Raw genomic sequence first — 14,171 nt, forward strand, 5'->3', positions numbered from 1 at the left:
ACTGGAGGAGCTCGCATCGCCTCCCCTCGCCTCCACTTACCGCTACTTACAACGTGTCACGGCTCAAGCCATATTTACAGCGGACGCCAAACTAACTATTACAATAATCCGACTATGTTACGTAACACTCGACTTAGTTTAATTAGCATTTGAAACGAGTAGACACGGCCATCGGTCTACTGCCAACATATATACACGAGTGCGGAGTGCGGAGTGCGGAGTGCGGAGTGCGGAGTGCGGACAGCGGCCGGCGGGCGGAGCTCGCGTCGCCAACTAAGTGTGGAAACGGTTAGGCGTCATGCAATCACGGAACTCGGAGGTGACGACTCCGCAGCAATACAATAAACACGAGCGGTGTCCTATCGGGCGTGACGTCACGTGCGGCGGGCGGCTCTGCGACTTCGGTAAGTTTCACCAACGTCTGTGCAAGTTATTATTTACAAAGATTACTCATACGCTACCAGAACTATCTTTTACAATATGCGAATCTAGTTCCGGTGTTTATAATATTATGCCCTCGACGCAGTTACATTATTACACTTGTCGACGTCAGATTATTTCAATCAGTCCAGTTATTTTTTATTTATTGCTTTCAAGAGGAACATAATAATATTATTAATATCAGACACTTCTTTCTCGCGTGACTATTTGATGTCGATTTAAAATTAATTACGATCTTTCTTTCTTATTTTAAATTTAAGAAAACGATCGACGACGTCAGTGAAACGTACAGATGTCCATTTGTCAGGAAAACAAACGCCGGTTCCGATGCAGAATAGAAGAACTCCACTCGCGGCGCCGATACAATCGTGCGTCCGCGAGTCGGAGAAAGCGACGACAGTACTCGTGCATACAATTGTACATCGACCGACTAAACGAAATAACGCAGCGATCGTATCTTAAAAATATTTTCTCATGAAACACGACGTCACCGCGGCCGGCGCCTCGAGCCGGATTCCTACGAGACTTAGATTTTTACGGAACGCACGCGAGCGAAGCGATCGGCCGGCGAGACGCGGCATTAGCTGGACTCCGCCACGTCCGCGTCGTCGCGCTCCAGCAGCCGCCGCACGCGACTGCAGTCCGCCAGCGCCGGCCGCGCGCCGCGCCCCCCGCCCGCCGCCGCCGCCCCGCGCGCGCCCGCCGCGCCCGCCAGCCACTCCAGGCGCCGGCCCTCGCCCGCGCGCACCGTGCGCGCCAGCGCCGCGCACTTGTCCTGCAGCGCGCGCAGCCGCGCCGCGTGCTCCTCGCCCGCGTGCCGCGCCGCGCGCCGCAGCTCGCCCACGGCCGCGTCGCGCGCGCCCAGCGCCGCCTCCAGCTCGTGCGCGCGCGCCGTGGCCGCCTCCGCGCGCGCCGTCGCCGCCTCCGCCTCGGCCTCCGCGCGCGCCAGCGCCGCCCGCAGCGCGCGCTCCTCGGCCGCGGCGCGCTCGGCCTCCGCGCCGGCCGCCGCCCCGCTGGCCGCGCGCACGGCGCCGCTCAGCCGCGCCTCGCGCTCGGCGAGCACGAGCAGCTCGCGCCGCAGTCGCCGCACGTGCTCGGAGCGCCGCTCGGCCGCCAGCGCGGCGCGCGCGAGCGCCTCGACGTGGCGCGCCGCCTCGAAGGACTCCCCGCGCGTGCGGCGCAGCTCGGCCGCGTCGATGGCTCGCTGCGCCTCGAGCTCGCGCAGGGCGGCCTCCGCGCGCAGCCTCGCGGCGCTCTCCTCCGCGAGCGCGGCCTCGAGGCGCAGCTCCCGGTCGGTGGCGGCGCAGAGGGGCGCGGCGGCGGGCGGGTCCCGGGCGCGGCGCGCGAGCAGCTCGTCGCGCTCGTGCTGCGCGGCGCGCAGGCGGTCCCGCAGCGCGGCGTTCTGCAGCTCGAGCGCGCGCGTCTCGCGACAGCGGCCGAGCAAGCGGCGGTTGCGCTCGGCGTGCGCCTCCCTGCGCCAGCGCTCGTACATGAGCTGCGCGTGCACGAGCGCGAGCTGCTCGGCGAGCTCGGACGCGTCCGCGATGACGTGTCCCGAGTACAGTTCGGACAGATAGCTGTCGAGACGTTCACAGGGAAGGGTCGGCTCGTCGATCTTCTCCTCGATATTCTGAAAGGAGAGAACAGTAGAATTGAAGAAAAAAAAAATATATGTGAAAGATTCTCGATAAATAAACACTTTCAAATTAATTTGTATTCCCCTAATGATTATCATAACTTTTGTAATCGCGTTGGCCGCGCGCCTGACTGTTCCACCAAAGCAGTCTAAACATTATCTAAAGTGATGTGCCGTATATGCACATAGGTATTAAAGTAAACAATGGATAAAGCTCACATATTCTATGACTAAAATGTTTCACATCTGTGTATCTCTTACTCTTTGATATCATGTATAAAAGTCGAAACATTGCATATGTAAAACAGTGCGTCACAGTCCGTATAATTGTACCGTCTCGTTAATAAATCGTGAACCAGTTAGTGACTTTCATTATCCTCAACATAGCCCAGCAATAGTGATATCTAGAAATACTAAAGTTTAATATTACGTTGTCAAGTTACATTTTGCTTAATATTGATGAAATAATAATTCAATATCACAAATCATTATGTACAAAGAATAGGAAAGCACTCAAAATGTGTCCTTGTGAACACGAGCACTATGGAAGCTTGATAAATAGAAATACTCATGCCCTGCACAGCCGAATAGCATATATTAAAAGCATACTCAATATTTCAAACATATGTATCCTATCTCTAAATGCCAGATCTGTCGAAGTTGTCCAGTTGAATACCAAATCATTATGTCAAATGCTAAAATTAGTGTAGGCCACATATTTTGGTGCAGATGAACACTCGGTCTGTCCGGGATAGATATCTAAATATCGCTGACCTGTTTGCGCTCGTCGGCTGGAAGGCTGCGATAGAAGTCGGCTATCAGGAATTCATACGGCGCGGGCCAAACGTCGAGCGTCTGCACGGACGCGTCGGCCGAGCGCCCCACGCGCTCGCGCGCCGAGCACGAGGCCGAGCGCCGCGCCGGCGCCGCGGGGCCCGCGCGCCGCCCGCCGCGCTCCGCCGCGCGCGGGTCTCGCGCCACCGGCGTGCGCGCCTCCGCGCCCGACCACGAGCGCTCCGTGCGCGCGCGCTCCGTTAGCTCCAGCACTTCGCGGTCTTCGACGTTGAGCGGCTCGTTGTCCGTCGCCGGCGCCGCTCGGCTCGGCTCCGGGCGCGCCACGGCTCCGGCCGGCGGCGGGCCTCCCCCGAACGGCACCGGTGACTCTGCCGCGCGCCTCTCCAGAGCGACGCGGGCCAGACGTCCCGCGTACCCCTCGCCGGGGCCGCCGCCGGCGGGCGGGGACGTCTCCTTTCGCAGCGGTGAGGGCGGTTGAGAGCGTCGCCCGATGGCGCGTACGGCGGCGGATTCCGTCGGAAATCGAAACTGGGCTCGCGTCTCCTTGGCGGGCGTGTTCTCCGGCGTCGCTTCGACGGCGGCTTCGGGCGGTTCGGCGGCGTCGACGTCGGCGGGAAGGGGCGTGTTGGGTGCGGAGTCTGCGCCGCAGCGGTCGCCGAGAGCGAACCAGGGCTCGGCGCCGGGCCTGAGGGCGGAGGCGGCGCGGGTCGCGTGCGCGCCGCTACCGGGCGCCGGGGAGGGCGGGGCGACGGGGCCGGGGACGGCGATCGTCGAGTGCGCTCGCTCGTCGGTCCGGTCTCGGACGCGCATCGAAAGGCGGCGGCTCTCGGCGAGCACGTCGTGTATCTCGAGATGCGCCCAGCGCGCCGCGTCGGCCTCGCGCTGCCGGGAGCCCGTCACGAGCGCGGGATGGAGACGAACCGACCGCAGCAGAGGCGCCACGCCTCGTTCCCAGACGTCGCGTTTGCTTCCCGTGGCGCATTCGCTTCGAAGAGTTTCCAGCAGGGTACACGGGTGCGTGGCGTATAGAGCGTGAAAGAGGGCGAGCTGCGCCAGTTGGAGGTGATCTCGGGTCGGTGGCGGCGGCGGTGGGTCGAGCGCAGAAGGCCGCAGAAGCGCGTCAGCTAGGTCTGGCCAATGGGGCGCGGCGAGAGTGGGCACTGCGGGCAGCAGCGCGGCGAGCGTGAGCAAGACGTGCAGCAGAGGCAGCGGGTCTCGCTCGTGTCTCGCCGCACGCAGCAGGTCGCGGGCGAGCGAGTGCGGCAGGCGGTGCAGCCACAGCGGGCGGCGCGCCACCAGCGGGGCGAGCGCGGCGAGGGCGTGCAGGCGCGCCGGCCGCTCCCCGCGCAGTTGCTCCAGCAGCGCGTCGAGCAGGTGCTGCACATGTGCGTCGGGAGCGCGCGCCAGCAGTTCGAGGGCGCGGGTAGAGCCGGTGCGCGCATGGTACAGCAGCAGAGCGCGCGTGAGCCAGGGCTCACGAACACTGTTGTATAGGGCGGCGAAATTGTCGACGGTGTCGCGTGCTTCTAGCAACGCAAACACTTCACCCGTCTCACATGCAGCCAACATCTCCGACCACCTGAAATGTTGTATATATTTATTGTATATGCCAACAGATCGTCCCTAATTTTAAATAAATAATAAAATAAATAAATGTCAATAATTATTGCTTCCTTTTTCCTGATTGTCCTGTTTAGTATATATTGCACAAGTCTCCATGAGTAGTGGTTACAGTTTCTATATCTGTACAGAGCTTAAAGATAACAGTCAAAAAGACTACAAAACTTACTTTTCCAAAGATGGTATGTTGTTATGAATAGGTATGGAATAATTATTTTTGTCTCAGTGCAATGAAGGACCATATGATCAATTTGACTTTGTTAAGAAGCAAAACTAACTTTATTTAAAAAAGAGTATGTCCTAAGTCAGTGAGAAGATAAATATTGTGTCTCAAATGTACATTTAAAATAACCATTCTACTGAAAATCAACTAGCTACTTTTTTAAATAGAGCCTCACAAATTGAATGATGATGAACTAGGTCCAACTTTATATTAGGTATTACTTTTAATTATTATTTAATTAGGATACCCTAGATATAACCAGCAATGCTAAAACTATCAAAGACTAAATTATTAGGCAGTATATAATTAATAAGATGAACAGGGTTACCTCTGTTCTAGCTTTCATTTAAGGTAAGGTTAAGACCAATTAATGTACACAAAAGGTAAAACATAACAAGTACAAAAATCAATATCAAAGATATGGGAGTTTTGAATACTTATTTTGAACCTGATATTATTTCAAGATATTCTTAAATCAAAATTTTGGCCAAAGATAGGTGTGTTACCCTTCCTTTTTTTAATTTCGTGGGAATGTAGCAATGCTTTACAAAGTACTTTAAAGCGTCAACTAGTCAACAGCTACATTTTTTTCTTTCTATTAGAATCAATCAAAGCTGAACACCATTACAATAACTGAGACGTATTCTTTCCGACTTTTTTAAAATGCTAGCTTTACGTTAATTAACGAAAAGGTAGCTCCTACACTGATAATATTAATAACAGATACACCATACGTTCACTGTTGTGACTTGTGATGCAATAAATAGTAAATACTTACCAATTAGCAGTACGGAGAGAAGTACCTTCGTTTATCGCAGCTGGAGGAATTTTGATAAAGGCTTTGTCACTCGGAAGAAAGATTTCTATAACTACTTAGTAGTTATTCTTAATTTTTTCTAAGCTATATTTGTACAACTACAATAAATAAGATATTTATCTACACAACGAAAAAGACCGACACATTTGACATTGACATAATTTAGAATACGAATTTCTATAGCTATTTTTGACAGTAAGTATTCCGATAACCTACAGCTGTATTGGACAAAACGATTACCAGGTAAGAAATTAAATTTAATTCAATGTTTAATGTATTTGATTTTGATACTTTATTTTAAACTGTAGTTATATAAAAAGAAATATTTTTTTGCAGTTGTTGTTGGTTTTATAAATATATTTTTATAAAAATCACTTGCTAGCTTTAATAAATAAAATAAAAATATATTCTGTAATGAACTTCATTCAAAATATCAATATTTTAATGAATTATTTTAAAGAAATATGCATTTTTCATATTTATTTTATATAAAGGACTTTATTCAGACTTTTATAGAAAATAAGGCATTAGTTTTATATTTTTCACGTAAATAAACGTCAAACCTACCGAAAATTAATATATTCTGTGCTAGGCTCAAATGAAAATCCTAACCTACATTTTCTTCTGTATTTTGAATTGTAGTTAAGTGTATGATGAAATTTATAGAAATGAACTTCATAATTAGATAAAGTTAATTAAAAACACAAAAACATTTACTATTGTGATTTTATTAAAAGGCAATTACCATGCTCAGAGCATTGGCAAGCATTTATATCGAGGGCCAGGGAGTATCTCGAAGAGATGTTTTTAAAGTATTCCGTGAGTGAGCGATTAAAATAATATTGGTTTTACTCTGATTATACTGGAAAGTAAATAAACTTATGTAGCAGTATGTCAAAACGTACATTGAGGTACTTATGGAGTCAGTTTAGGTTTTCAAAGGAACTATTATACTTTAAAAGATCAATATTTGATAATACTTATTAAAAAAAAAAGCACTTTCTGCTTAATACTTTCACGAATTTTATTTTTGAAATAGTCTTCGTAAACATTTCATTATCAGAATGTTTGCTATGATAATTTGCAATAGAGATTATATTATAAAATACTACATGATAGATGGATAAAACCAGACAAACTGCCCATAAAAATGTGAAGCATGTATTTATTATATAGATGAACTATTTCATTGAACGTCATCAAATTCTGGATTTTGTTAAAAAACTGTTTTGTTTAAAGGTATATGTGCTCATTCCAGTGCAGCCAGTGATGAACAGGTGAGATCTATTCCAATATTTGTTTAGTACTTATACAAGATACTAATTCAAGATGCAATTTTTAGTACTCTATTAATATTTAATATTACTATTAATAATTAATTTAGAAATATGTGTATACTAAAATATTGTTTTTCTACAAGCGTACAAGAAAGTTGAGGAGATATAGAACGGTAAAACAATTTAGTACATTTCACACACACTTTGCAATACTTAACTATGTAACTTAAAAAAAATTAATAAATCTGAAAGTATTGACTGTTCAAATATTATTATTTATGTTTAATACAATCAATACCTATTATAAAGAAATATATATATTTATATTATAAAACAATTTCTATTTGCCTTCAAAATATTGCATAAAGAAAATCAATCATCAAGAATTTAAAGTATTTTTTTGTAGACAGTTTTAAGTTCCACTGGAGCAAAGACGACAAAAACGAAAAGATCAAGCCATGCAACATTTAACAAAGGTGAAGGGGAATCCTCTCAACCCCCACAACCACCGCGCCCGCCGCCGCCGCGCCCTCCACGCGCATGGTCTGCTCTCGCTGCACTCACTGCACTCACGGCATCATTGGGTGGAGTAAGTCTAATACATGATTTATTACTATTAGATACCTGATTATATATAGCATAAAGAGCTTGGTAAATGCATTCAAATATACATGAAAATTTAGTACATGTTTAAAAAAGGAAGTTCATTGATATTACACAACATAAGATTTATTGAATAATTTGTTGCTGAATCATTATTATAAGTTTTATACTTAATACAGTGAGTGAAAAACATATAATAAGTTCCTTCAAATTATTAGATATTAAGAGAACTGTACTACCAACTGTTAGCAAGATCTTTGAAAAATTATTACTAAATCAAATGTTGGTACATTTTAACACTAACAAGTTGCTGCACAAAAGCTCATTAAAAATATTTACAAGGCCTAGAAGGAGTCACAGGATGCCTTAGTGATATTGTGTGATTTATCTAAGGCCTTCCATTATGTACAGCTACGTCTTTATGGCACATCACACTGCACTCAATCTTCTGATTTCTTATCTGAGTGATCGGATCCAGAGGGTTGATGTGTGTCCGGTTACTGTGTGTCCCTCAAGGAGCAATTATTGATCCTTTTCTCTTTCTCGTTTGTATAAATGTCCTGCCACATCTTTTAGGGAATAAACACGAGCTAGTATTGCTTGCTGATGATACTTCTTTAAAATATCTGTACGAAGTAAGCATTGCTTTGTGGAAGCTAGATATTCATATACAAAACGCACCAAAATCGTTTCGTATGAGTAAATCCACGTTTGATTATTTGATAATTCATCTCACAAACAACCAAGTAAACAAAACAAAAACGCATAAATTTTGGCGATATTCTGCGCACACAGAGACTATTTTAATAAAAATAACGCCATGAAAATAACACCGAAGAAAGTATTCCAAGTAAATAATTGTAAAAGGAGAAATAATTCTTATAAGAATATATTACGAAAAACTATATGTTTAACTTTAATATTACAAATGACAAACCCAGGCAATCCCGATTATTTTCCACAAATAACGAAATGCATCGTGGGAAATATTCTAAGAATTCTCTGTAAAAAACCACAATCGTTGTTGAAAACAGAACAATTGGAATAAATTAAAATTTCGAAGAAAGATTCAAATCTTACCACGAGGCGACAAATATCCGAATTAATTTTAATAATATTACATGGATTTATTTCAAATTTTTCAAAATAGAACTCATCGTTCTTTTAAACAACTATTTTCAAAAATAATCAAAGTTTAAAGCAAAACAAAAGTTGTAAAAACTACGAAAATAAATTTACGTCACATTTCTATTCAAAAAGCGAAAAGATAAATAAATCACAATTAGGTCAGGAATGCACAGTGCATAAAAACTGCATTTTATTTCAAATGTCAAAATTAGCGGTAATTTTAAATTATGTATAAACGTAACCTTAGAAGGCCTTGTCAAAATCAATTAGTTAAATCAACAAGTTAGAAATTCAATGAATTTATCGAATTTATTGTAAATGAATGTAATCATGTAACGTGCGCCAAAATTATGTTACAATATTATATACATTTACTTGTATTCACTCTTCGACATTTTACTAATTTATATCTATGATTGTCGATGAACAAGTTGGCAGTCGTATGCTTGCAAGGCAGTGTGCAAGTGCTAAAGGTGTTCCTCGTAATAGGCATGTTTAAAAACAAAACCGTAACATAATTATAATAATTTTGTGGTTTTATAATTTAAAATTTTTATCTAATTGAAAAAAATATAAACAGGTGTACTGGTACCGCAAAATGAGCGAGGACGTCGAGGAGAAGAATACAACGATAACGAGTATGTACTGTCGTCATTCGGTTCATATGATCGACGTCTTTACAGAGCTTCATCGTACATGTAATTTTTAAGGTGATGAGAAAAAGGCGGAGGAGACAGTCGAAATCGCAATTCCGGCCATCGGAGAGGCTCTGCCGGCTCACGTTCAGTACCTGCTCGTGGGCGGCGGTACGGCCTCGTTCGCGGCCATGCGCGCCATCCGCAGCGCCCGACCCGATGCGCAGGTACTCATCGTGGCCGCCGAGACCGCGCTGCCCTACATGCGTCCCCCGCTCAGCAAGGAGCTGTGGCGCGAACCCGATCTCGCCGCGCGCGCCACCAGCCCCGACGCACTCACCTTCCGGCAGTGGAACGGACGCCGCCGCAGGTGACGAGCCGACGACTCAACGAACGAAAGCCCCCCGATTCCCTACTGACCGTCTCTCCTCTCTCAGCGTGACGTACGAGCCGAACGCCTTCTATACCCCGGCGGAGAAGCTCCGAGAGGGGGGCGCGGGAGCGGGGGTGGCGCGCGGCTGGCGCGCGACACGGCTCGACCCGGCGCGGCACTCGGCCGAGCTGGCGGCGCCCGGAGGCGCGACGCACACCGTCACGTACGACAAGTGCCTGATCGCCACGGGAGTGCGCGCGCGGCGCGTGGCGGGGCTGCGCGCGGCGGCGGCGGCGGGGCGCTCGCTGGCGCTGCGCGGCGTGCGCGACGTGGCGCGCCTGGCGGCCGCTTTGGACGATCCCGCCGTGCGCAGCGTGGCCGTCGTCGGTGGCGGCTTCCTCGCCTCGGAGCTCGCCGTCGCGCTCGCCGACCGACGTTAGTGTCCCTAGGCTCTCGTCTCGTCGGGGTGTCCGACCATGGCGACGAGATTTTACCTGTTTCCTCTTTGTTTGCAGTGCGCGAGGACGGCAAGAGAGTCATTCAAGTGTTCCGCGAGAGCGCTCCGTTGGCGGGGGTGCTACCGCGATATCTGGCAGACGATGTCGCGGTTCGTCTCACCGCGGCCGGCGTCGAGTTGCTACCCGACGGTCAGTAGGGCCGGTGGAGCCGACCGTACCGTCGGGGGCCGCTAGGACTGACGCGCTCTCTGTCCACAGCGGAGGTGACGGATTCGTCGGTGCGGGACGGACGCGTGACCGTGCGTCTGTCGTCGGGCGAGCGGCTGGAGGCGGACCTGGTGGTGGAGTGCGTCGGCAGCGAGCCCGAGGCGGAGCTGGCGCGCGAGTCGGGACTCGAGCTGCACCCCGAGCTGGGTGGCGTGCTGGTGAACGCGGAGCTGCAGGCACGCTCCGACGTGTTCGCGGCGGGTGACGTGGCGTGCTTCTACGACGAGGCGCTAGGCCGGCGCCGCGTGGAGCACCACGACCACGCCGTGGTGTCGGGCCGCCTGGCGGGCGAGAACATGGCCGCGCTGGCGCCGCCCCGCCACTACCAGCACCAGAGCATGTTCTGGAGTGACCTCGGCCCGCGACTCGGCTACGAGGTGGTATCGGGACCGATCACGTCCGCTGGTCGCTTACAGTACCCCGAGTAACTTCTCCCTTTGCACTTCAGGCTATAGGTATCGTAGACGCTCGACTGCCGACGGTCGGAGTGTTCTCGGCGGACGCCGTCGGAGACGAGGCGGCGGAGACGAGAGCGGTCGCCGAGGTCGGCGCGAGCGAGGCTGCGCCCGAGGCGGCGCGTGAGGCGGCGGCCGGCGGCGGCGCCCCGCGGCGCTACGAGCGCGGCGTGGTGTTCTACGTGCGCGAGCGGCGCGTGGTGGGCGTGCTGCTGTGGAACCTGTTCAACCGCATGCACGTGGCCAGACAGGTGCGGCGCGCTCGGGCGGCGGCGAGGGGGGGGGCGGTGTGCGGTTCCATTTCTATAATCTCGTGTTGTCTGGCAGGTGCTGTCGCAGGGCGAGTTCGACGATCTCTTCGAGGTGGCCAAGCTGTTTTCGCCCCACGAGGAGGATTAATGTTACTGAGCATTTACTGTACTGTATAAATTATTTAGAAATAAAGATGTATTAAACTAAACTTTGTTTTTATAAATATTTTTTTGTATTATTTTGTACGTTTAACCAATAGTAGCACCAATTTAAAAGTAAACAAAGTATATTTAATATGTAAAAAAAAGTATATTTATACTGATCACCCTACTCGCCAGATGAATTAAACTTGCATGTTCTTGAATATCTCACTTTATTGACTCGCATACAATGTTCATATGTAAATCATTTGTACAAAACATCAGCGCGATTTAAAAGACTCGTAATTCCATCTATACAATTTTATGAGAAATAAAACGAATTGACATAAATGACAATATTTTAGACAATATCTAGACACGCGGTAGCGTGTCAGCCAAGTTCTAGTAACAGAACTGGCGTGCAGCACCGTGTGTAATATTACACGAACCATTTGTAGCCACTTTTGACCTCCTCATAACTTAAAAACTATTTGACATAAATGTGTCAAATTTGGCTCATATATTGAGACTCGCGAGATACATATGTGTTCCAAATTTCATAAACGCATCTCAAATGGTTATTTAGATATTAACGTCTAAAAATCGTCATTTTTATCACTGACTGACCTATAGATCAAAACTATAACCTACTTCCAGGTGACCTAGAAAGTTCAAATTTGGCATGCAGGTAGATAATAAGGCCAATATAAAGGAAAAAATCTGAAACTGGTAATTTTTTATCATTTTATTATAATTTTTCATTTTATTGGGTCTATAGGAACACTTATATACTTATTAGTTCCTGTAATAACTCTAATAAAAAAAAATGATGTAAGAACCAGCAATCAAAACTTATAACAGCCGGTCTTAATGTAGATTTTAAGGTCTTCACGTGAATATATAACAAGTTGAATACCACCCTTAAGTTTTTTAAATCCAAATATTTCCGTTTTATTACTTATTAGTATAGCCGATTTTGGTATTTATTACGTTATTAACTAGCATTTAGCGCACATCAATGGTGCAAAATCTATATATATACTTTAAAAAAATAAATAATAGACGCGCGCGACGCCGGAGCAGCGGCATAGGAGCGTTGCGATTAAACCTTAACGCGGACGTGTCTGAGCGAGTGGCAACCGCGATCATAAGAATTATTTCAATACCTTCCGATGGAAGCTGCCTAGTCTATTCGACTGCATATTTTTTGTTTGAGTTTACTAGTATACAACAATAAAATAGGTTTCGTGAGACTGTAGTAGAGTATGTCAGACCTTAGGCAACAATATATTACCCCAAGTTATAAGAAGAAATGATATTTAATGTAGTTATAAATAAATTTCAGAGAGGACTATTTAACTTGGCACAAATTTAGATCTCACTTCTTTTGTCGTTGAAGACAACAACCAAGGTATATATCATAATATTTAACTTGGCTCTCATTTTTACATTTATGTTTTTGATGGGATTAGTGTTGTAATATCCTTTAGCACACAAACGCTCTTTAACGACTCTTTTGAATTTTATAATTGAATAATTTTGAACGTTTTCTGGGAAAAGTTTTATTAAAACAGAAAAAGAAAAATTGGAATTAAATTTAGTTAAAATATAATTAAATAATAAATTATAATGAGGTACACTATGAACATATATGAATATAAAAAACATAAGCTAAATTACTTTTGTTTCCTATGACTTATTAGTAATTTTATTTTATCAGTATTGTCAAAATCTACATTTTTGTCTGCTAAAATTCTATTAACTCCTTTACACCAAGTAATGACTATTAAATTAATTGATAAATTATTAAATAATTAACTAATATCAATTTATGGTTAGTACAAATAAGGATTGAGAAATCACACCTGCAATTTATTAAGTTTTTTTTTTTAGTTATTTTTGTTTTTAGTAGCCTGATCGATCAAAACTGCAGTACCCGTCTCAGTAAATAGTTCAGTAGATGTTGATGCACTAATATAGACATATCATCTGTAACAACAAGAATTAATTTATTATTTGTCTCTACAAGTAATATTTTTATATAATGTCTTGAGATGTGATTCATGGTACAAAGAAAAATTGTCTTAACATTTTTTGTAGGAACAATGAATTGCCTACAATTTTATACTGGTTATAAGCTATCTGTGTGCCAAATGTCATCCAAACAAAAATACAAATCTTTTGTCTTTATAATATTAATATATATAATTAAGGAGGGATACAAGTACACCACTGAATGTACTATAAGTTACATCTTGTACAGCATGCATTTAAATGAATTCTTGAATATCTACTCCTAAGATTTATAAAGAAGTTTTTTTTTTTTTATAGAGTTGAATTAAATTAATAGTTTTGATTCTCTAATTATTAATTAATAATATTCCTGGTGATATGTAATAATTTTCAAAAGGTTTATTGCATACTCTCATTTGGTTATAGATGTACATATTTCCTTTTTCTGTAGTGTCATTCTCTAACACTGCTTTCCAGATTTCAAACCTTTATACATGATTGAGTGGACCTGAATTTTAATATTTGTATTAATGCCAGATGGTTTAGTTAAACATGATAAAATTCATAATACATACATGCCCAATATACTGATATAAATTTACAATAAAGGTAAAAGTAAAAAAAACAAAAAGATAAAATATTTAATGGAATAGTTTTGAACTTCAACACATCACAGTACTGCCATTGTAAAATTGTGATCTCGAATAAATTTATTCATAGTAAAATTGTACAATGACTTTGATTTTACTTTATAAAAAAAAAAATTCTCGTGCTGTTATCCTATTGACAATATCTTCTGTGTATGTAGACTTATTGTGGTGTGCTATATTTGTAAGTGTGAAAAAAAATAATTATATATAATTAACCAATACAATTTGTTTGACTGATGTATAATATGGCAATTTATCCACGATAATATATAAAACACGAGTGGTAAATAAAAAGCCAGTCGGAGTTCTTGAGTCCTATACGGTAGGTGGTACGTAGGTAGGTAGGTAGGTAGGTAGGTAGGTAGGTAGGTAGGTAGGTAGGTAGGTA

General features: G+C 44.8%; 2 protein-coding genes across 4 annotated transcripts; one reads left to right on the top strand and one right to left on the bottom strand.

Moving 5' to 3' along the window:
• Window positions 1-372: 372 nt before the first annotated feature.
• On the bottom strand, window positions 373-5,683 carry LOC125072481 (hamartin). 2 transcript variants are annotated; one of them, XM_047683136.1, is made up of 4 exons: window positions 5,494-5,683; window positions 2,852-4,451; window positions 989-2,071; window positions 405-421 (listed from the first exon to the last, which is right to left on the bottom strand). In XM_047683136.1, the coding sequence occupies exons 2-3, from the start codon at window positions 4,439-4,441 to the stop codon at window positions 1,022-1,024; spliced, it is 2,640 nt and encodes an 879-aa protein (XP_047539092.1). In that variant the 5' UTR covers window positions 4,442-4,451; window positions 5,494-5,683; the 3' UTR covers window positions 405-421; window positions 989-1,021. The 2 variants fall into 2 exon arrangements, with proteins under 2 accessions (XP_047539090.1, XP_047539092.1); XM_047683134.1 differs by having other exon boundaries at window positions 373-2,071.
• Window positions 5,684-6,125: 442 nt separating this feature from the next.
• On the top strand, window positions 6,126-11,188 carry LOC125072291 (apoptosis-inducing factor 1, mitochondrial-like). 2 transcript variants are annotated; one of them, XM_047682860.1, is made up of 11 exons: window positions 6,126-6,351; window positions 6,772-6,809; window positions 6,953-6,982; window positions 7,216-7,398; window positions 9,121-9,178; window positions 9,251-9,545; window positions 9,613-9,983; window positions 10,064-10,195; window positions 10,265-10,650; window positions 10,722-10,979; window positions 11,056-11,188. In XM_047682860.1, exons 1-11 carry the CDS (start codon window positions 6,279-6,281, stop codon window positions 11,125-11,127), a joined length of 1,896 nt encoding a protein of 631 aa, XP_047538816.1. In that variant the 5' UTR covers window positions 6,126-6,278; the 3' UTR covers window positions 11,128-11,188. The 2 variants fall into 2 exon arrangements, with proteins under 2 accessions (XP_047538816.1, XP_047538817.1); XM_047682861.1 differs by lacking the exon at window positions 6,953-6,982.
• The last annotated feature ends 2,983 nt before the right edge of the window (window positions 11,189-14,171 follow it).

Source organism: Vanessa atalanta, chromosome 21, assembly GCF_905147765.1.
Source record: "Vanessa atalanta chromosome 21, ilVanAtal1.2, whole genome shotgun sequence".
Taxonomy (NCBI): Eukaryota; Metazoa; Arthropoda; class Insecta; order Lepidoptera; family Nymphalidae; genus Vanessa; species Vanessa atalanta.

Excerpts from the sequence above, each read along its gene's own strand:
- LOC125072481 (XM_047683134.1), bottom strand. The coding sequence starts at position 4,441 with ATGTTGGCTGCATGTGAGACGGGTGAAGTGTTTGCGTTGCTAGAAGCA. Across the intron at positions 2,072-2,851 it reads CAGCCGACGAGCGCAAACAG|AATATCGAGGAGAAGATCGA; the intron begins GTCAGCGATATT and ends CTCTCCTTTCAG.
- LOC125072291 (XM_047682860.1), top strand. The coding sequence starts at position 6,279 with ATGCTCAGAGCATTGGCAAGCATTTATATCGAGGGCCAGGGAGTATCT. Across the intron at positions 6,810-6,952 it reads GTGCAGCCAGTGATGAACAG|CGTACAAGAAAGTTGAGGAG; the intron begins GTGAGATCTATT and ends TTTTTCTACAAG. Across the intron at positions 10,651-10,721 it reads GCCCGCGACTCGGCTACGAG|GCTATAGGTATCGTAGACGC; the intron begins GTGGTATCGGGA and ends TTTGCACTTCAG.